Here is a 22204-nt window from a genome sequence, read left to right as displayed (position 1 = left end):
GTATTTTTTTTTTTAGTATTTTCGGTATATTTTCAAAATAATGCCGCAATATTTTGCCTTTATTAAAAATGGGTAGCGGGTATCTCACAGTCGAGCACACTCGACTGTAGCTTTCCTACTTGTTTTTTTGTTAATTTTTATCTAATACACTTTTATTTAGATTTACTTCCATGACTCAAACGAAGAGCAATTCGTTAGGGTCGCGTTGTCAGTGCTAATTAGCTCGATCTTAACCGGTTTAGATTAACGTTATGCAAACTCAGCTCAGTTTACAAATCAAATTTGTAGCATTATATCATATAGTATAATAACTGGGTAAAATGGTAAAAACTTTGCATCATTCTTATGCGATTGAGGAAAAGGAAATATTAGTAAATATTCCTTTAAAACTCAAGGTTATTTCCAAATCTTTCAGATATCTACGCATTTTAAACGTAATATAATTATCACGTTTTTTTTTCATTGCGGTAAACAACTTGTAATTATTTGGTTGCTAATTTAAGATATGTAAATATTACTGCCAGTTGTCACAGCGCTATTTTTATACTAACAGGTGATTAATTCCTTTATCTAAAAGATTGCAATTACTGCTGAAAATAAAAATAAATATAGTAATGACCTAACCAGAAAAGAAATAAGAGAGAAGAGGACGTAGTCTAAATAATGATATCTTTGATAATAGTTTTCGAAATGCGGTATTTCAAAGTGTAATTTAAGCATTTATCTGCGGTATTTTAAGGTAATATTTTAGTATTTCTCTGTTGAAAAGCATACTTATAAAATTATTTCCTTTCACAAAAAGATATTCCCACAGTAACTTAAAATAAATATAGTTAATTTTAATGACCTACACAAATAAGAAAGAAAAGAGAGGAACTTTAATATATTGTCGGTATTTCAATGGAGAATTTTAGTAGCGTAATAAGCGACTAAATAAAATTCCTTTCTCAAAAAGATTGAAATTCTTTCTGTAACTCAAAATGAATAAAGAAAATTTGAATAAAAAAAGAAAAGGCAAGAGAGGAACTTCAACACATTTTCATATTAAAATGAAATGTAATTTTTGTATTTATCTGCGGTATTTCAAGGCATAATTTTGGTATTTTTTTGTCGAAAAGCATAATGAGCGATTAAATAAAATTGCTTTCTCAAAAAGATTGAAATTCTATCTAAAACATAAAAGGAAATAAATTTTAAAGAACTATATAAATAAGAAATAAAAGAGAGAGGGGAACTTTAATAAATTTTCGGTATTTCATTGGAGAATTTTAGTATTTCTATGTCGAAGAGCATAATGAGCGCTTAAATAAAATTCCTTTGCCAAAAAGATTGAAATTCTTTCTGTAACTTAAAAGGAATATAGCAAATTTTAATTAACTATATAAACAAGAAATAAAAGAGAGGAACTTTAATGTACTTTCGTTTCCATAATGAAAGCTTTGATAATAGTTTCGGTATTTCGAAATACCGAAAATGACTATTATGTAATTTAAGTATTTATCTGCGGAATATAAAAAGGATCAAATTATCCTTTCTCTTTGGATCAAATTATCCTTTCTCTTTCTCTATTGACAATCATAATGCTGGGGGAACTGTTAGAAATCGCCTTGAAACATTGTTTCAAATGCATACTTCGATCGAAATTTGTTAAACAACATTTGGATGAGAACACTCATCATGTCATCCTTGAGATTTATGTCAATGTTGTCAATGGCAGCAAATCAGTGAAAAGTGCATTCACAGTTTGACAGCCGTAGAAAAGTTGAGCTTAAGGAAAAGAATGACGCACATCGACAACGCACGTCCCGAATGCATTTGGGGCATCTGCTGGGATGCCAATGGGGACATTTGCCAGGTGCTCGACGATCAGGGACACGCTGTGCCTCTGCTGCTCGAGCAGCCCGAGCAGGAAGAGGAGGAGGCAGCAACCGAGGCTGATCCGCCTGCCGAAGAGGAGGAGGAAGAGGACTCTTCGATGGGTCTGCAGTCGAGGCTGTTGCACATGCTGCTGGAGGTGTTGGACGAGAATCCGTTGCAGCTCGATGCGCAGGAGCTGATGGAGCAGAAACTAATGCTAATTGCTGGTGGCATCAACGATCCGCTGCTGTCGTCATACGACTTGCCATCGACCACTCTCGATCACAACTGGAATGTGATGCGTCCGCTGTGCAACCGAAGTTCGATAATGGCCAAGCGTGTGTGCTTCGCCAACAATTTGCAAATGTTCGAGCCGTTGCCCAACCGGGGCAGCTATCGCCATGTGCAGCATACCATGGAATATGTGCCGCTCAAGTCGATGATCCTGCTGGAGTTTGGCCAGCAACAGTTGCCGCTGCTCTTTGGCGATGTGCTGTGCGTCGTTCGCCATGAGCTGATCGAGGTGGTTGTCCAGTCTCGCATTGTTGGCGACAAGGAGCCGCACAGTGGCCGCAACATCTTTGGCGAGGCGACACGCATCTCGTTGTCCATCCGGGACAAGGAGATCGGACTGTCCAACAGCATTCTTAAGCAGTTGACCTCTGCACCGGACACAGAGATCGTCTTCTTTGTCAATCCCAATTACATCTATGTCCTCGATGGTCGCACGCTGTTGGAATGCGCCGAATTGGGACGACATTTGGTGCCGATGAAGAACATTGATTACACACCGTCTTAGATTAGAACACTTAACTGGGAAGGAGGGGGGGAACAAGGGGGGATTACATACACATACAAGCTGTTATTGTTATTACACTTTCAGCACACACACACATAGAATAAAGCAATTGATAATTGCAATCCTGTTCGCTTACAACAATTACGTAAGTTTACAATGTTTGTTTGTTTGTTTTTTATTGAGTTTTCAACAATTGCATGACATTTTGTGTTTTGTTGCTTGCACTATTCTTTGTTGCAAATTATTACATTCGTTAATCGCTTAATTATCAATAACAATTGCATACAATTTAAATAGTTCAATTCACATCATCATCATCTCATCAGCATTATCATCGTTTAATAATTTGTTTGTTGTTTTTCTTTATTGTTATTTATTATTATTATTATTGTAACCATTTTCCTTTTTGCACTCAACATTATTGCGGCTTGACTTTGATTCTAACAATGGTTGTTGTTGTTTAATTAATTCAATTACTTTTGTGTTGGGCTTAATTTGACATTTTTGTTTTTGTTTTCTTGTTTTTTTTTTTGTTGTTTTGTTTGGTTTTTTTTTGTGAGGAGGGGTTTTAATGGGAGGGCATAATTTCTAAACAATTAATAAATAATTACAATTACTTTTGTTGGCATACTTTTGTTTTTTGTTTGTTTTGGTTTTGATATACATGCAAGCGTGTATTTTCAATAATAAACAATAATAATAATTAAGTAGTATTATTGGTTCATCAGGATGGCGACAAATAAATACTTTACTTTCTTTTCTTGTTAACAATATCAATTTTGGACCTCAGCAAATTGTTAACTGATTGCATAATTCTTTCATTCTTTTGTTTAATTTAAGTATTCGAACATAAAAATACTTTGGGTTCTCTTTTGCATAAATTTAAATTTAACTAAATAAAAAAACACACACATTAGAAACTGTCGGCTTAATTTGAGTGTTGTTGTTGTTGTGTTGGTTGCTAGTTGTTGTTGTTGTTGTTGTATTGGTTGCTAGTTGTTGTAGCTTTCTTGTTTTTTTTTTGTTGCTATTATCATATTTCTTCCTTTTTTTTTGGTTTGAGGCGCAAGAGTGTCCAATAATGTCGTTGTTGCTGTTGTTGCGGCTCCCATTGTGGAACACTCTGCAGTTGCGACATTTATTAGTTTTGCATGGTGTTCGTGCATATAAATTGAGCTTGGGTGCGCTTAGAGTTTAAAGCTTGGCGCAGATCTCGTTCGTGAACTCGGAGCACTTGGCACGACCGCCGAGATCACCGGTCAGATATTTGCCCTCCTTGATGGTCTCGAAGGCGGCACGCTCAATTTTATCGGCATGCGAATTGAGCTCCATGTGACGCAACATCATCACAGCGGAGAGCAGCAGCGCCGTGGGATTGGCCAGATCCTTGCCAGCAATATCGGGCGCAGTGCCGTGCACAGACTCGAACAGAGCACCGTTCAGTCCCATGTTGCCCGATGGCGTCAGGCCCAGACCGCCAACCAGACCGGCGCACATATCAGACAGAATATCACCATACAGATTGGGCATCACCTGTTGTAATACAGAAACATGTGTGAGGAATGGTTGCTTTTGTGACCACAAAACAGCTCAACTTACCAGCACATCGTATTTGCCTGGGTTCTGCACCATGTTGAGGCACACGGTATCCAAGTAACGCTCCTCAAACTGAATTTCCGGGTACTTTTGCGCCATGTCGCGCACACAACGCAGAAACAGGCCATCGGACATACGCCTAAACAAATGGAATGGAATAAGAAGAGTCATTGTTGGATAAGAGATTGCTACACCTGCTGCTCTGCTCAGCACTCTGCTTACATAATGTTGGCCTTGTGGACAACGGTGACCTTCTTGCGATTGTTGTTCTTGGCATATTGGAAGGCGTATTCGGCCACACGCTTGGAGGCCTCCTCGGTGATCAGCTTGATGCTCTGCACCACACCGTCAACAATCTCGTGCTCAATGCCCGAGTACTCGCCCTCGGTGTTCTCGCGAATGGTCACCACATCGACATCGTCGTAGAGGGTCTTGTAGCCCTCCAGGCTGCGGCAGGGACGCACATTGGCATACAGATTGAACTCCTTACGCAGGGCCAAGTTGAGCGAGCGATGTCCCTTGCCCACGGGTGTCATCAGTGGACCCTTGAGGCCAATCTTGTTCGTGTTCACCGAATCAATGGCAGCCTGGGGTATGCCAAATTTACCATCGGGACCCTACATAAAAAAAACAAACACACATACAAATTCAAACTCAATTTCAAAGCAAGTTTTAAATGCCGCGTGGCGTTGCCACCTAAGCATAATTAGTTGGCAAATCAATCACATGCTTTCTTCACAATATCGATTGCTATCAGCTGGTCACACTAAACTAGTTAGTGCCTAGTTAGTGCGCCAACTTTTGAAAAAAAGAAAAAACGATTTTAACTTACGCGAACAGGCGTCACATCGACAGCCTCCCACTCGATGGGCACATTGGCGGCAGTGAAAATCTTTTGCACGGCGGCAGAGATCTCGGGACCAATGCCATCGCCGGGTATGAGTGTCACCTTTTTGTTGCCGGATGAATAGGCACGGGCAGCCGCGGGCGTTGTGTTCACCTGCAAGACAACAACAACAAATGCAAAAGCTAAGAAAACAATACAATAAACGAACAAACAGTTAACAGTTGACACGCAACACCAATAACAACAGTAGCTACAAACTACAATTACAATTACAAGCACAAATACGCATTTATGTCGCCAGATGGCTGCCCGACAACTGGCTGATTAGTTACATAAGAGACAGAGACATCATCTGGCCTCACATGCAAAACAAACGCAACGCAGGAGGAGGAGGAGGCGACGGCGCTAGCAGAGCAACACACACAGCTGCATTGCGTTCGTCGTGTTCTCGTTCTCGTACTGGCTTATTGTTGAGGTTAGAGCGCGCGTCTGACAGGCAATAAAAGGGTTGCCAGTACTTTTTATGCAATCCGTGCAAAGTGGCGCAGTGATAACGCATAACGAAGTATAATTAATTTATTATATATGGCCCACTCGTCGCTTCCAAATCTGATTAAATGCGATCAAGAGATAGGGGGACGACGAACGGACGGACGATCGAAAACGAGAGGCCGATTCTTCTTCGTGTCGTGTGTGTGTTATGTAAAAGGAGCAGTTTGATTTTTTCAAATTGTTCTTGCGCTGTCTCCTTTTTTGTTTTTTTTTTTGTGGGTGTTGATGCTTAATATGCTGTTCTTGTTGATTTAGGCTGCTGCACGAACCTTGGCTTGAAGTGTCGCTCCGGCCAAGGCCGTTGACTCGGTCGCTGTCGCCGCATCACGCGCAGCATTTAAACCCAATTGTTTTAGCTGCAAATTTTTTGCGTAACGTGTTGTTGTTGGTGTGTTGGTTGTGTTTGATGTTTGCACGTTGATGGTTGGTTGGTTGGTTGTTGTTGTTATTTGGGGTTTTAAAAAGGGCAGTTGCGGAAAAACAAAATCATTGATGTTAGTGTTTGGAAATCAACATTATTCTTTTTCCCCCACAGCACGTAATCAATCGAGGAAACGCTGCTGGTCTGCGTTGGAAACAGCGGGTGACGGGGGGGCGAAGAAGTTAAGGTTTTTTTTCTTATTAAGTCATTCGCGGCACATTGTTTGCCTATGATTTATGCTGGAAAGCACTATAATATATAACTAGGCTAGTGTCCTTTGGGATTCTTACAATTTTCTGTATAAATCTAGCAGCCATTGCGTTGCGTTTGATATTTGCACTTGGTTATTTCACGTATAGAAAAAATTCGACCACTCGCACGTCTGAGACTTTACTTTGCGCCCGCCGTATCGCCACCTAGCGGAAAACTGAAGAACTGAAGAAGAGTCGACACCGATACACGCACGTTATGTCTATCGCGGCAGTTGTAGTCGTCGTCGGCGGCGGCCAGTGTTGCCCCACTAATCGATTTCCACATGTACAAAAATATATATCATTCGTTAATCTCCAACAATTATTTCAACAGTTGACTAGAAACGCGTTTTTTTTTTTGTTATATTTTTATCTGCAATTGTTGTTGCTAGTAATACATAAAATTTGTATTCAATTGCGAGTGCCCACACATTATTCAATTGGTCTGGCAACGATTACACTAAATTTTTGTGCAAAATGTGTGGTTTTTTCATTCTAAATAAAGCAAATCAACGAAAATTTTTCAAGTAATATTTTTCAAAAAGTGAAATACAAGCAATATTTGGTTTGACAATAAACACAATTAAATTTGTTTGAGTGAATATTGATATTGGTATCACCAAGCACCAAAACTTATCGTTATGGCACTCCACAGTATATCGATAATGTCTTTTACAACTCTGCGTGTTACAGCCACAGTTTAAATTAATTTCGGCTCTTGTGTGGATTTTAATGCGAATTATACAAAATATAAATTAATATTTGTTAACTGTGTATAATTGTGACGATCTAATTTCTGTAATTGCAAACAAGGTAATTAAGTGTGCAATTAAGCCATATAGTAAAAATATACGGACCCAACGACAGACAAAGCTACACAGCGGTTGTTATCGGCAAAAGTGTGCTGTGAACGGCCGATGTCGAATTGTCGTACGCGAGATTTTTTTTCGCGTTTCAGTTTAGGTTTTAGTTACCTGCGCGCAACAACCCCGTTGTCGCCTTGGCCGTTGTGCTTGCGTCCTCCGTTTCCAAAAAATAAAAAACCATAAACTCAACCAAGTTGCAAACGCGCTGCTGCCAAATGTCTAAATGTAACGTTGGCCGCTTCTGCTGCGTGTTGTAATTGGTTTTTTAAATTGTGTAAATACATAAGCGAAAGCAGCCGTCGCAGCAACAACAGCGCAGCTCATACCCGCGTATTTCTTTTGTGAGGCGCTGCTCTCGGGAACGCGCGTCTTTCCTTTTTCTTTCTTGCTTTATTCATTCGCCTCTTGGTTGCTGCTACGGACTGCATTTAAGGTAAGCGCTGGACGGGATTGCCATTTTTTTGGGTGGCGTTGGGAAAAATGTGCACTTTGCCTATGCATCTCTTCTCTCAGCTGCTTTGACCAACAGCAGCGGACACACATACATACGCACACAGGAACGAACACGCACACGCATGCACGCATACTCTCGCGTACGCATACAGCCGCAACAGCCATGCAAGCAGTACACACCAATACACACACATATAAAACGCTGTTTGACAGCACACTACGACGCTCGTTGTCGGCAAAAGTGCGACTCGTTTGCTGTTTGCCTACTACACTCGAATGCTGCGCTGCGAACGCTGCCGAGTTTCTATTTAATACAATTTTTCTTTTTCCTCTTCTTCTTTTCTCTCTCCTATTCTGTGCTGATTTGTAGTGTAGTGTAGTTTAGTGTTGTGTTGTGTGTAGTTATTGTGTGAGTTTGTATGTGTGGAGTTTCTAATGAACTAGCAGCATTTTGATTGCATTATGAGTGTGTGTGTGTGTGTATACATATGAATGTATGTTTCTTTTTTTTTTTGTTGCTTTGCAGTTTGCAGTTTTACTCGACGGCTTCTTTTTGACACGGTAGCAGGCGTGAAATAAAAAGGCATCACACTGGAGAAGCAAAATAAACGCGCTCAGCTCATACGCGACAAAATGGTGTTGTCCGAGCGCAACACCGGCGACATTGTGCGCAATGGCCGCCGCTCACGTGGACCCAGCCCCAATACGCACTCAAACGCTGGTGGCGGCGGCGCTGGCGGCGTCGGAGGCGCTGCCAATACTCATAACGCCTCGGGCGGCATCGGAGGCGGTGGCGGCGGCGGTGGTGGTGGCGGAGTTGGTGTAGGTGGCCATGTTGGTAACAATGCCACAGCTAATGACAAGGCAACAGCCGCACCGGGTGCGGGCACACCGGAAAGTTCAGACGATGACAATTGTGAGTGTGATGTGCGCATAAATAACTCGATCAAATATATATTTAACAAACTTATTCCCTGTTGCAGCAACAAAGCGAAATGGCAAATCCAAAGCCAAGCAGTCGGAATACGAGGGTAAGTTGCACACATTTCAATTAAAGATCCTCTTCATATTAATATCTCATTTGGCATTGCAGAGAAAATACGCGTGGGTCGCGATTATCAGGCGGTGTGTCCACAGCTGGTGGCTGAACCCGATCGTCGTCCCGAGCTGATGAATGAGCGCGCCTTGCTGGTGTGGTCGCCCACCAAAGAGATACCGGATATGAAACGTACGTTAGCTGTTTCCACATTGCTTTTAAACACGCTTAAGAACTCGCATTTATATTTGTAAATAGTTGAGGAATACATTTCGGTGGCCAAGGAAAAGTATGGTTACAATGGAGAGCAAGCGTTGGGCATGTTATTCTGGCATAAGCATGATCTGGAGCGTGCCGTCATGGATTTGGCCAATTTTACGCCGTTCCCCGACGAATGGACCACCGAGGACAAAGTGCTCTTCGAGCAGGCATTTCAGTTTCACGGCAAGAGTTTCCATCGCATACGTCAAATGGTAAGAAACATAGTTATATATTCAAATTGATGTTGATAATTTGAAAACTAATTGTTGTTTGTATGAATAGCTGCCGGATAAATCAATAGCCAGCCTGGTCAAGTACTATTATTCGTGGAAAAAGACACGCCATCGCAGCAGTGCCATGGATCGTCAGGAGAAGATCATCAAGGCGGCCGTCAAGGAGGGCTCCGAGAATGGCAGCGAAGTGGGCAGCAATGAGGAATCTGATAACGATGACAAGGTAATTACTATCAGTTAAAAGTTAGAGCTACACACTACACACATAGACACGAAACACAACATCAAAACCAACCAACAACAACAACAACAGCAACAACAACAACTAGAATCGAAAAAGAGACTAAGCAAGAATCTCCATCCATCACCAAACTCCCGCCAACCGTCATCCTCAACAGCACATAAACCATAATACACCATGCTAAATATCATCAAAAACATGCGCACATAACTCACATCATCAGCAAAGAGATCTCCACACATACACACACACACACACACGCACACCCATAAAGACTTTCAAGCATATACTTTCACACACACACACACATCTCACAGACACGCACAGTAAATGAACCAATCACACTCATGTAGAGAGATTCACTTAAGTAATGCTGGGAGGTTACTGCCACGCCCATTACAAAATGACAAATAGCAACCAAAATATCAGCTATATATCTTATCTTATATAACTTAAGAATATGTCGCAGCTTTAGTGGTTAGCTGAAAATGTGGCTTCAACAAAATTGAATATCTGAAAGTAATTTTGTTAATAACGAAACAAATGTAGCTCGCTTAACGAACACAATTCTTTTTCGTTCGTTTTTAATTTTGTTTTTTTGTCTGGAAGCTAAACGAATTTGTGGCAGTAAATATGTATTTAAATTGATAAGTAATAATATGTGTAGTCTGTCTTCTTGCTGGGCAAGGAGTCGAAAATGTTAATAAGCAAACAGTTTCAGTAGCTTATCAAAATATTATTGTATTCACTTTTATTAATGCATGTAACGTGTGATTGTGACTGTGTGTGTGTGGAAAAGTATTTGTATTGAACACATCACAAGTGACAAATTGTTAAATTGTAGACATATTTTACACTCTCAACAACATCTCCACAACATGCCAATGAAAACAGAACACAATGTTAGGGATAATACTTACGATACTTGTAAAATAAACTATTCTAAGGTGTATATCGCTTAATGACTAAAACATTGTCATGTTAAAATGCTTAAAATGAAACAAATGTAAACTTTGTAGCGATGCAGTCATGATATGACTAATATTTTTCGGGGTTCATTACCTCGGTTAAAACGAGATTTATGACAAACGTTTGAGCAAATAAGCGATATATACTATACACAGGGCATAGTTGTTATGAGTTATGAGTAGCAAAGGGAATATGCGCTCTATTCAATAATCAAATGTTATACATATTTGTACGATAACGATAGTATTTTTTGTGGATCCGACAATGTCCGACTGATTTTCATATACCTACTATATATATATGTATGTAAACTAAACTAAGTTGTCTAAGGAGTCTTAAGGTTTCGCTAATAACACACACACACACACACACAAATTACATAAGTATGCATCATCATTTAGTATCTAGTAATTTAGAGATAGTTATAAGTGAATCTAATCGTAACTGCTTTTGGGGAGCTGGTTTTATTAGCATTTTTTTTTTGTTTTTGGTGTGGATTAGAGTGGTTCGTTTAGCTAAGTAAAGTAAGTCGCGGGTGCTCTCAAGCCCGATATAGATATAGAAATATAGTATAAAATCTGGTTCGTTATTTTTTCAGATAATCGCCGTGCCTGCATACCTCTCATAAGAACTTAAACTCTAAACACTCCTCACACACACACGTACACTAATACATACACATACACGCACACGAATAGACACAACACACACACACACACAAGTAGTTATATCGTTTGTATTAAATGCCAATACCAAAACATTGACAGCATCCTTAAGACTTACATAAACTAGAAACATACTTGCACACTATCAAAGGAGAAGCGAAAGCTATGTATTTAAGATATCGATCTGCTGCATTATCTGGTTTGTCTGTTTTTTTATTTTTTTTTTTTTTTATTATTATTATTGTGAATTATAAATGTTAAAACTTCAAGAAAAGAAAAAAGAAATGCAAGAAAAAGCTAAAAATCCAATCCAATCCAGCGTGACACTAGACGTAAGGCAAAGAGACTTTTTGTTCTTTATTTATATAGATTACACATAGATAATATATAGCATATATATATATATTTTTTTACAAAAAAAAAAGAAAATTAAGCGAGTATTATAATAGAATATAAATATATTCTAGTAATTTATAAAACAAAAAATCGAGTTGATGTGTTAAAGTAAAATGAAACGAACCACAACAGTATATATCCCAAATTATACATATACTAATAGTTATACGATATATATATATATATTGAGAGAGCGATAATAATAATGATAATGCTGATGATAATCAATACACACACACACGCATACAAACACTCCTACACATAATGCTAATAAATTTCATATCTTGTTTGCAAGAAGATTAAACAAAAAACAACAATTTACATGTGTTTCTTATTCCTAAAAATAAATGAGATGAGAAGAAGAGAGCGAGAGCGAGAGAGAGAGAGAGTCAGAGAGAAATGAGAATACTTTTCATATATTTGGGTTCTTTTCTGTTATCCAATCTAGAATCGTTATCGTTAACAGTACTTTAACTTTACTTTATCTCTGACTAACCCAAAACGAACATAGACAGCAAAGATACTATTCAACTTTCGAATCCTTCATCATTTCATCGTCCCAATCCCAGACTCATACACACACACACACACACACATATACACTCCTGCTAGCTGTAGTATTATCACATTACTAACGATAAATTCCATAACTAATACATAACACATGCCTATTGTAGTATTACTCGTTAAATTTATTGATATTGCTATTTTATAATTACAATTATTGTTATTAGTCTTATTGTTATATTATTACTATTATTTTTAGTATGATTCCCTATATCAGCTTCGTTTTCGAATCCAGCCTGAATATCCCTTTACACCCCCCCCCCCACCCCCAAACTCACACTATAAAAATTTATAGCGAATCGCCGAGCTTCACTTGCGACTCGTTACAATTTTGTTGCTTTGCTCTCACTCGTTGCGTCTGGTCCTTAACCTCTAGATAAATGTTTTTGATTTTCTTTCGACTTCTAGTTTCGTTCATTCGTTGCTCGTGTACTCGTTACTTTCATCCTTTTACTTACTCGCTGTGAGCACTCGTTACTTTTCAGATAATTGCAAGCTAACATTTCAGTTTTTATTTTGGATTTATGGTGGAATTTGGATATTTTATTTTAAGTACACACACACACACACACACACATACATATAAACTCACGCACATGCTAATCCATTTTGTTTAAAGATAACCTAAAAGAGTGCGAGAGAGAGAGAGCAAAAGTGTGTATCTGAGAGAGAGAGAGACAGAGAGAAAATGTAATTGAAAATAAATGATTGTCGATATATTTGTGTGCATGCACATACAGTATATACAAGTGTATGTATGTGTAAGTATATTGTCATATTGACTATTTGGCCCGTTAGAAAGCAATTCCCTTCTTTCAATTAACAAATACAACAACAACTCCCACTCTAAACTAGACTACACAACACTACACACACACATACACAAACTACATTTTACTTACACACACACACACACACGTACACTTGCCCATATGTGTATTCATGCGCTTCCAAGTCGAAAATGCAGCAGAGCGCGAGCTTAAAAATCAATTAAGTAAAGAATAACAAGAAAACGAGATGCGAGGAGGAAAATACATACATACATAAGTAAGAAGAAGCACATGTAAAGAGAGTTGCATATTTTGTTTGATCTTCGTAGATGGTGGGCGGCGAATGTGCTGTGTGGGGGTGCGGTGGGAGGGGGGACGCGGTAGACGTCACAAAGTGCAAACAATTCGAACTCGAATTCGAAGTCGAATTCGAAGTGCCATGCAAGAACAACAACAACAACAAGAACCACAAGAACCAAAAAGTACTACAATGAACAACAAGAACATTTCAAGATCAAGAAATACTTCTACCTACTCTATCTCTTAAGTGTTACCAAAGTGATCAACTAAAGCAACAACAACAATTCGTTTTTTTTTCTCTTCTCTTTGCATTTAACTGACAAAAACCAAAAAAACCAACCATACAAAATATACATACAAAATCTGTCCGAAACCAAAAACACAAAAATGTAATTTAAAAAACTGAAAAAATTTGAAAAATTGAAATTAAACTTCGCTTGCTGCGCTGCTGCTATTTTTGCGACTGCCTGCGTTGGCACTAATAACCACAACAACAACAACCACCTCAACCACAACCACAAACTACATCAAAATACGACCCCAACGACAAATTACTTTTGGCTGGGCAGAGGGCAAACAACAACAATTCCACCATGAACAACAACAACAACAGTAGCAACAACAGCAATAGCAGTAGTCACAATACTGGCACAACAACAACGACACAAGGAAGCAATGGGAATGGCAACAACAACAACAGCAATTCAACAGCCGATACCAGCAATGGCGGCGGCAGCAGCAGCAGCGGCGTTGGCAGCGTCGTCGGCGACGTCACTAACAACAACAACAACAACAACAACAACGATCTGGACTCGGATCAATTGTGCGTCTATACGAATGCCCTAGGCGATGATATGCTCGGTTTTGGTGTACCAGGCTTCGGTCTGTCAATCGATAATGGCACCGAGAACGATATCGATAACAACGGTATCGGCAACCACAGTGGCAACGCTCGCCGCAATGTTGTTGGTGGTTTCTGCAAAAATTGCAATGTTGTGTGCTACATCTTGTTCGAAACGCCATTGGGTCGCATGTGCAAAAGTTGTCGAACACACTGGAGGTAGATATTATATAAAAAAAACAAAAATCAATTAAATTACAAGTTGCAATTAAAAAGCAAGAAAACGCATATCTAAGAAAAAGAAAATTAACTAAATAAGTTGTTCAATCCCAAAAGTTAATGCTACGTTTTTCTCTATCTCCCACTTTTCTCTCTCTCTCTCTCTCTGTGCCTATGACCTCGAACGAAACTAAAATGTTGCCTAAAATGTCTCGCTATCAAACATATACAACACACATGCAAATACACACACATTTGTATCCACACACACACACGCATAAACTCACGCACACACGCATTCATATTCGCACCGCGCGCTTTTGCCTGGCCTCAGACGCACTGGCAATCGCCGCCCCATCTCTGGCCCGGAGTCCGGCACACCCACCAAACGTTCCACGCATAACAGCGCGACGGCAGCGGCTGCCGAACGCTCGAGACGCAAGCCGCCTCGTGGCATGTACATCAATCACGATGATCTCACAACACTCGCCGGTTGCCAAAATCCATGTGAATATTTAGCCGAAGGCGATCGTAAAATTGCCGCTTTGCTGGCCGAAGTAAGAAATGTAATTTTACATACATATTTCATCACACCACAGCGCCTCGGTGTCCATTGTTATCGTTTGTTTGTTTGTTATTGTTATAGTGCTCCTTTAACTCTCTCTCCCTCGCTCGCTCGCATTCTCCTTGTGCCCAGCGCCATCTTGTGGTGCGCAAAAACAATTCCTTTGCCTCGTTAATGTGTGAGTGTCAAGCTTCGATAGAGTGAAGTTATCGATAACTTGAGGTGAAGGAATGATATGGGTAATCGGTTAGGGGAAAAACGAGTTGCAGCAGCTTTTGCTTTGTATTTAATTTGCATGCGTTTTGTATATTGGGCTAGTTAGTTACCTCTCTCTCACTCGCATTCACACTATTTACACATCGCATTCATCATCAATCACAACAAAAACAACAACAATAAAACAACTGCGAGACAATCGACATCGACATCACTGACCATTCCAATCCAAAACCCCATCATCAACAATTAATCACCCTGACGACCCCATTGACATTTGGATTAAATACCCGACGGCCCATTACAGATACAAAAGAATAGGCAAATGCTGGAGCAACTGGAGAAGGATTGCAGTGGCGATGCCGCTGCCGCCAATCTGGACGAAAGCGGCGAATCAAAGATGGCGGCAGCCACTGAAGCCGCCGGTGCCACAACACAAGCAACAGCCGCAGCCGCAGCAGGTGCAACCGCAACAGCGGCGGCAACAACAGCTGCCGGCAATGCAAGCACAACGCAGCATCGGATCACAGCCCGCTGGACACAGGATGAGATTTCCATGGCAATGTTAGCTCTACGTGACTACGGCAAGAACTTTCCGGTAAGTGTTTTGTTGTTACTCTCATATTAATTTCACTTACTAAAGCTCAATTCTCGTAAACCTCGACAGATGATTGCTAAAGTTGTTGGCACCAAGACGGAGGCGCATGTCCGCACCTTCTATATGAGCTATCGGCGACGCTACAATCTTGATCAGATTGTCAAGGAGTACGAGGCATCGACGGCCAAGGACGAGGCTGGCAATCTGGAGCAGGAGCAGTCTAGCGATGCTGCCGCTGCCACTGGAACAACAGCAACAGCTGCGGTGGCAACAGTTGCAGTTGCAGGTGCAGCTAATGATGCCAGCAGCCAAGAAGTGTTAGCCAAAAAGGATGAGAGCACAACAAACAACAGCAGCAAGAAGCAAAAACCTGAACTGAATGCGGCAAAGAACAGCGAGAGTGCTGGAGCTGGAGTTGGAGCAACAACTGGAGCTGCAGCAGCAGCCACAGCCAATGCTGCTGGCAATGGAACGGGAGCAAGTAAAGCAACAACCATAACCATTGCGGATGAGTCGGATACGGCAACCAGCTCCAGCAGCGATGTGGTCAACAACAGCACAGCGCTGACAAACAGCAGCAACTCGACCTCATCGTTGTCGGGGATCAGCAGCGGTGGAGCGCCTGCCAAGTCATCGTCATCGTCATCGACATCGCTGTCATCGTCAACGTCGACCAACAACAATCACAACAACAACGAAGCCGCCGACAATAGCGTGGAAACCACAACAACAACAACCACAACGTCGTCGTCGTCACTCAAATCCACACTCGCTGCCACCTCAAAACGTGACAATTCCGATCTGGTAAGTGTAAACTATCGAATACTATCGATTCCTTAACTGATCCTCATTCTCTTCTTCTTTAGAACACTGCCGATTTGCCGCCAGCCAAAAAGATGGCCTTGACTGTCAGCGCCGAGTTCCTTGCCAAGTAAAATGGGCAGCAGCCTGAAGGAGCCTGGAGACTGCGCCTGAATCACAACAGGCACGATTTAAATGCAGCACGACCTTTATATATATATATAGTACATATATATATATTACTATATATTTAGATATATGGTGAAAGAATCGTTCGTTAGCTGTTTGCAGGCATTATTGGCATGATTGTGACGTGTGTTTACTCCCTTGATTGATTTTTTTTTTTTTAACTATCTTTTTAATAGTGTCTCTAGTTAAGCTTAAATTTATTCTTATTCTTACTTTTAAACTAATTGAAGAGTCCAACAAACACACGACAGAATTTTTTAGTTACATTTTTGTTGGTTAATCGGTTCTTTTTTTTCGTTTTTTGCATTTTTCGCGTCCTTCACAAAAAAAAGAAAAGATGAATAAACATGGAAGGCGGAGAATTGATAGTTGATAGTTTTAACACTTAACACACGATATTTGAACAACATATTAGATAAATATCTTGCAGGAAAGCGAACTACTTTTAGTTTTCAATCTCTATCACTTTTTTATTATTAATCAATCATGTGTATATATGTATGTTTGCATTTGTGTGCGTGTCCAATTTTAAATCGACTCTCCTCGTGCTTGGTTTTCATCAATGAACATTGAACATGAAACAGACACATCATCGTTCTGTTGACCTTTAACCCTCCAACAAAACTAAAAATCACGACAAGCGACATGCAAAAAATGCCACAGCAACAGCAACAAAATCAGCAGTAGACAAAAAGTTACTACTACTAAATATGTATTTAATAATTATATTAAAATTAAACATTAAAGTGAATATGTATAATGAATGAAAAAAACAAATCTAAAGTTAAACGTACAAGTCACATAACAATTTTTTTTCTGCTGTAATTTAGCATAATTACAAGTACATTTTTTTTTTGGGTTAAGCGCGTGTACAACAAAAAAAACACACAAACAACACACACACATACACAAAGAAACAAATACAGCATTGAAGCTAAGCTGTTTCATATGGTACAATTACATACATTTTTTTTAATATATATATTTCCTTAGATTTCTTAATTTAATGTACGTTTGTTTCAAAATAAATAAAAACACAGATACACACACACACAAGCACATGCTGACATATTGTATACAACCAGCGACCCGTTTAAGAACCTACAAATAAAATAAAATATTAAAATAATATGTGCATATTGAGTTTTGTTTTTCAAATGGTGCGCGCTCTATGCAAACGGTTTGACAGTTATCGATATACATATCGATAGGCTCCATGCAACGATTTGCATAAGAATCGAAGCGAGTATTTGCATTTGATTTTTTGTTGTTTTCTTTTTATCTTTTCCACGTTTATTAGTTTTTCATTTGCTGGCGCTGAAAACTATGCTATTAAAAATGCGTAAACGAGCTCGATCTGAAAGAATACCAGAAGTGATTTCTCCATTTGCAAACATGTAATAAATACTTTCCTAATTCAATAGGTTTAGTTTTTTACTTGCCAAAACTTCATATTTTATTTATTTGTTATATTAAATATAGTATTATTACTACATTTAATAGAAAAGAGAAAAGAGCTGGGACCTTTGAGTCAACTTAATATTTGCTTGGCAAATTAAATGAGCTGTGTTCATCAGCTGATATTTTCTCAGTGGCGCCATCTATCGAATATTCTGGTGTGCAACATTGAAGCTTTATCTATGATATTTATTATAGATACATTGCACCTACAATTATTTCAATCTTCCAACATTCAGAACATATGTACGTATATAATATATACTATACATATACATATACATATAATATGTACTATATACTACACTATACATACTATACATACTATACTATACTATACTATACTATACTATACTATACTATACTATACTATACTATACTATATAGTATGTATTCTTTGGACTTTCATTTGCTGTATTTATTTGTTTTCTTTTGTTATTTTTGATTCTCGTAAAATGTCAACAATCTATGTTGATTTTCTATCTAAAAATCTAACTACAAAATTGTGCTAATTTAAATACGAGAAAGGACGCAGTTAAATAGCGAAAGGACAACTGTTGGGGAGCAGCAGGATCTACCGACAGGATGAATATGATCTTCAATCGCTTGCCATGGCTTAATTGCTTCAATGGACGTCGCGAGAGCTGCGAGGAGCTGCTGCCATTGAGTGAGTACAACAGGGAGCCGGTGATCCTCAATGTCTACGATCTGTTCAACGTCAACGAATTCGGGGCAGCACGAATCGGTCTAGGAATCTTTCATACCGGCATTCAGGTGTACGACAAAGAGTACACTTATGGCGGCCACAGTTACTCCAACTCGGGCATCTTTGAGATAATGCCACGCACTGCGGAGATTGAGTTGGGAGAGCATTTCCACTATCGCGAGAGCATTCAGTTGGGCTACACACAGTTCACCCGTGACGAGGTGATGCGCATTGTGGAACAACTGGGATGTCAATTCACAGGGAATAGCTATCATTTGACCAGCAACAATTGCAATCACTTCTCGGACGCCATGTCGCGCATCCTGTGTGGCCAGCAGATACCTAAGTGGATAAATCGACTCGCCTACTTCATCGACTGTGTGCCCTTCCTGCAGCGTTGTCTGCCCACCGAGTGGATGAGCCCAATGTAAGGAGAAATTTGCAAAGATCTAGACAACAACTAAAAAACAAGTACAACTCACATTACACTCGGATAATACTATTTATCACGATGTAAGGAGAAATTTGCAAAGATCTAGACTAGAATAAAAAGTACAACTTTTATTACACTCGGATACTTTATCACCTACAATAACTGAAGAGTATCGTCAGTTATTCTCTTAGCAACTAAATAAATATATACACATACTGAGAAATGAGTTGAGAGAGAAGCAAATTGTGCTTCTTATTGCACTAATAAGGAAATTGCAGTTTATGTTTATGCTGGCGCCTTTTCTGGAATTTTTGCCAGTCTCTGCATTTCGAAACCCTTTTGTGGATCAGTTGGCCAGTCGGACTTTGCGCTCATTTCAATTGTTTATTTATGATATATATTGAGAAGTAAGCTCACAGCTGTCGCACTATGGTCCAGCCGACCACTTTTCTTGATGGAAAACCAATTTTTGAAAGTTAACATATGAAAAGTGAAATTGAAAAGTTAATAAGAAGATTTTAGACGATTTTAGGCGAGTTTTGTTGAGCATGAGGATGCACAAAATATATATATAATATTTTTGATTTTACAGATACATACATACATACTAGGAATTCATTTTAGACACATGGTTTCATGGTGAAATTTTCTCAGAATTCTTCGTAGATTCCGATTATGGGGGACGATTTTCAGGATTTTTTTTACAGGAACAAATTGACCCGCCCTAATGTATAGTCTTTTAGTTGATACGTAAACGTATAACAACAAAATATTTTCCATTGAGTCTTAATCCCTTTATATTATAAAGTCGTTCAGCTAGCAAAAAACTCAATTTCTTATGATCAGAAGTCAAATTAATGAAAATTTTATGATGTAATACTCCAAATTTAGGTCAAAATTTATGACATTGTGATTTTTTAAATTCATCCACATATAAAAAAAAAAAATATTAAAAAAAAAAATATTTCCAGTTGGAGTAGGCACGCACACTTTTCACAAATTATTCTAGGGACCTTCCTTAGTTCAAAAATAAAAAAACGCATCAAAAAATCTCATGTAGTTTAGAAGTTATTCATTTCCATCAAGAAATGTGTAGCAGCTGTGCTTTTCATTGATCAAAAATTGTGTTGCATACTTTTAGGATCGATGGTATTTCAAGTGCAGTCGGCAATTTGTCTGGGCCATCCTAAAAGTATGCAACATAAATTTGATTTACCAAATGAATTTCTGTTTTTCTGCTTGCTGCTGATTTCTGTTCGCCTGGTATTTCAGCTGCTAACTGAGCACTTTTTGGCCACTCGCGACGATTTCGAGTGGCCAACAACAACAATAAAATTTGTATTAAATAATATATAAAAAATAAATAGTATATACAAATTGCAAGTTTCGGCGTAACTCGAGAACTACAAGGACGATTTGAATGTCCTTTGGAACTGTGGTAGGTCTCTCCCAGCAGTTTCGTTTGACATATGATTTGCAAGGATCAGGCAAGGATATGACCCAGATATACGCTATTTGCTGGGCACTGTTAATGTGGGTCCTTTTTTCGAAAATTCGCTATATCTCGGCCAAATCCTGTCCGATTTTCAAAGGACACATATTGCTAGAATCGTAAGGATAAACTTTATCGATTGGCATCAAACACTTTAAATTTTTCGGTTCCGTTGACGAAATGAAATATTCAAATAATCATAAATTCCAGGATAACTCGAGAACCACAAGGACGATCGGGATCAAATTTGGTAGGATAATAGTCCTTAGGAATACGCTTCGATTGACACAGGATTCGCAAGGATATGGCCGTGATATAGGATTTTTTCTGTAAGTATTGTATCTTGGGTGCTGTAAGGACACAAAGTCCTTGATAACTTGAAAACCACAAGTACTATTTGCATGTCCTTTGGCCAGTTGATGGTCCTCTTAAATAAAATTTGTTTGACATTAATTTTAATATTAATTGGCAAGGACGAATGACCTTTGAGATATAGCTAATTTTGAAAAACCAAAAAGTCCTTGTAACTCGGCTTTTTAAAAGACTTTCAAGGACGTTCAGTATCCTGTGTTTTCTTTGACAAATTTAGAATGTCTTCCTTAAAAAATCAGATCTACAGATCTTGTGATATCAATAATATATATTATATACTATATGTACTTTCACTGCCCTTTAAGCTTTGACCCAACTATGAATATAAATAGGATGTCCTTTGGAGTAAAGGATCGCAAAATAATAATAATAATAATAAAAACTCATTGCTGTTCTTTTATTAGTTTTATTTATGTTCATTTTGCTGTTTTTTGGCATAATTTGTTAAACATCTTTTGGTTTTTCGTATTTAAATATATATAGTTTATGTATTTTTTTTTTGGTTGCAGTTGTTGCTGTTTTGCATTTTGGTTTTGATGCTTTCGTATTTAGTTTAGTGTGTGTTTATAATTAATTATTAAATTTAACTCTTGTTTATGCATTGCTTAGCTAAAAAAAATCCACTTACAATTAGTTTACACAAGTTTAAATAGTTCGAAAGTTTCGTTTTGTTTTTTTTTTTTGTGTTGTTTGTTTTTAGAATAGTTTTTGTTTTGTTTGGATTGGATTGGGTTTTGGAAATAGCCTTTTGTATGCAATTAGTTTGCTGCTGTTGATGTTGAACTCGATGTTAAACTCGATGTTCTCGTCACGGATGCGGATGTGTGATTGGTTTCGTGGCAAAAACAAAATGACTGTGTGTCCAACGAATGACGATAGCAAGCAACAAATAACGTGTAGCATGTTCTCGTTGCTGCAATAAATAGCGAGTAACTCTGGAAAATATATTCGTAGCGTGCTTGCGTTGAAGGAATAGCTATTCAATAGCAGCGAGTGACTCGCTGCAGCATGTTCTGCCTACTCGTTGGTTTAGAATTGTAGCGACTACGTTGTGTTAACGAGTAACGAGTGTTGCCTGCGAGTTGCGAGCTGTGTTCAACGAATGACAATAGCAAGCAACAAATAACGCATGCAGCATGTTCTCGTTGATGCTCTTTAATTGCGAGAAAGCTGCAATAAATAGCGAGTAACTGTGGAAAATATATTCGTAGAGTGCTTGCGTTGAATGATAACT

General features: G+C 38.8%; 3 protein-coding genes across 8 annotated transcripts; 2 read left to right on the top strand and 1 right to left on the bottom strand.

Annotated features, from left to right (window-relative positions):
• Nucleotides 1–3157: 3157 nt before the first annotated feature.
• LOC132797342 (probable isocitrate dehydrogenase [NAD] subunit alpha, mitochondrial) lies at nt 3158–6518 on the bottom strand. 2 transcript variants are annotated; one of them, XM_060809057.1, is made up of 6 exons: nt 6363–6509; nt 5921–6007; nt 5085–5252; nt 4475–4869; nt 4256–4391; nt 3158–4189 (listed from the first exon to the last, which is right to left on the bottom strand). In XM_060809057.1, the coding sequence occupies exons 1-6, from the start codon at nt 6387–6389 to the stop codon at nt 3851–3853; spliced, it is 1152 nt and encodes a 383-aa protein (XP_060665040.1). In that variant the 5' UTR covers nt 6390–6509; the 3' UTR covers nt 3158–3850. The 2 variants fall into 2 exon arrangements, with proteins under 2 accessions (XP_060665040.1, XP_060665041.1); XM_060809058.1 differs by lacking the exon at nt 5921–6007 and having other exon boundaries at nt 6363–6518.
• Nucleotides 6519–6990: 472 nt separating this feature from the next.
• LOC132797341 (REST corepressor) lies at nt 6991–17638 on the top strand. Of its 5 annotated transcripts, none has more exons than XM_060809053.1 (11): nt 6991–7136; nt 8169–8558; nt 8626–8673; nt 8736–8870; nt 8937–9151; nt 9222–9395; nt 13650–14140; nt 14475–14706; nt 15229–15519; nt 15589–16323; nt 16386–17638. In XM_060809053.1, exons 2-11 carry the CDS (start codon nt 8276–8278, stop codon nt 16452–16454), a joined length of 2673 nt encoding a protein of 890 aa, XP_060665036.1. In that variant the 5' UTR covers nt 6991–7136; nt 8169–8275; the 3' UTR covers nt 16455–17638. The 5 variants fall into 5 exon arrangements, with proteins under 5 accessions (XP_060665036.1, XP_060665035.1, XP_060665037.1 ...); XM_060809052.1 differs by lacking the exon at nt 6991–7136 and adding an exon at nt 7298–7622; XM_060809054.1 differs by lacking the exon at nt 6991–7136 and adding an exon at nt 7300–7622 and having other exon boundaries at nt 14475–14697.
• Nucleotides 17639–18384: 746 nt separating this feature from the next.
• Nucleotides 18385–19242, top strand: LOC132796025 (deubiquitinase DESI2). Its single transcript, XM_060807036.1, has one exon. It carries the CDS (start codon nt 18553–18555, stop codon nt 19102–19104), a length of 552 nt encoding a protein of 183 aa, XP_060663019.1. The 5' UTR covers nt 18385–18552; the 3' UTR covers nt 19105–19242.
• Nucleotides 19243–22204: the final 2962 nt, after the last annotated feature.

The sequence above is a fragment of the Drosophila nasuta genome, chromosome X (assembly GCF_023558535.2).
Source record: "Drosophila nasuta strain 15112-1781.00 chromosome X, ASM2355853v1, whole genome shotgun sequence".
NCBI lineage: Eukaryota > Metazoa > Arthropoda > Insecta > Diptera > Drosophilidae > Drosophila > Drosophila nasuta.
This window is presented reverse-complemented; position numbering and strand designations above follow the sequence as displayed.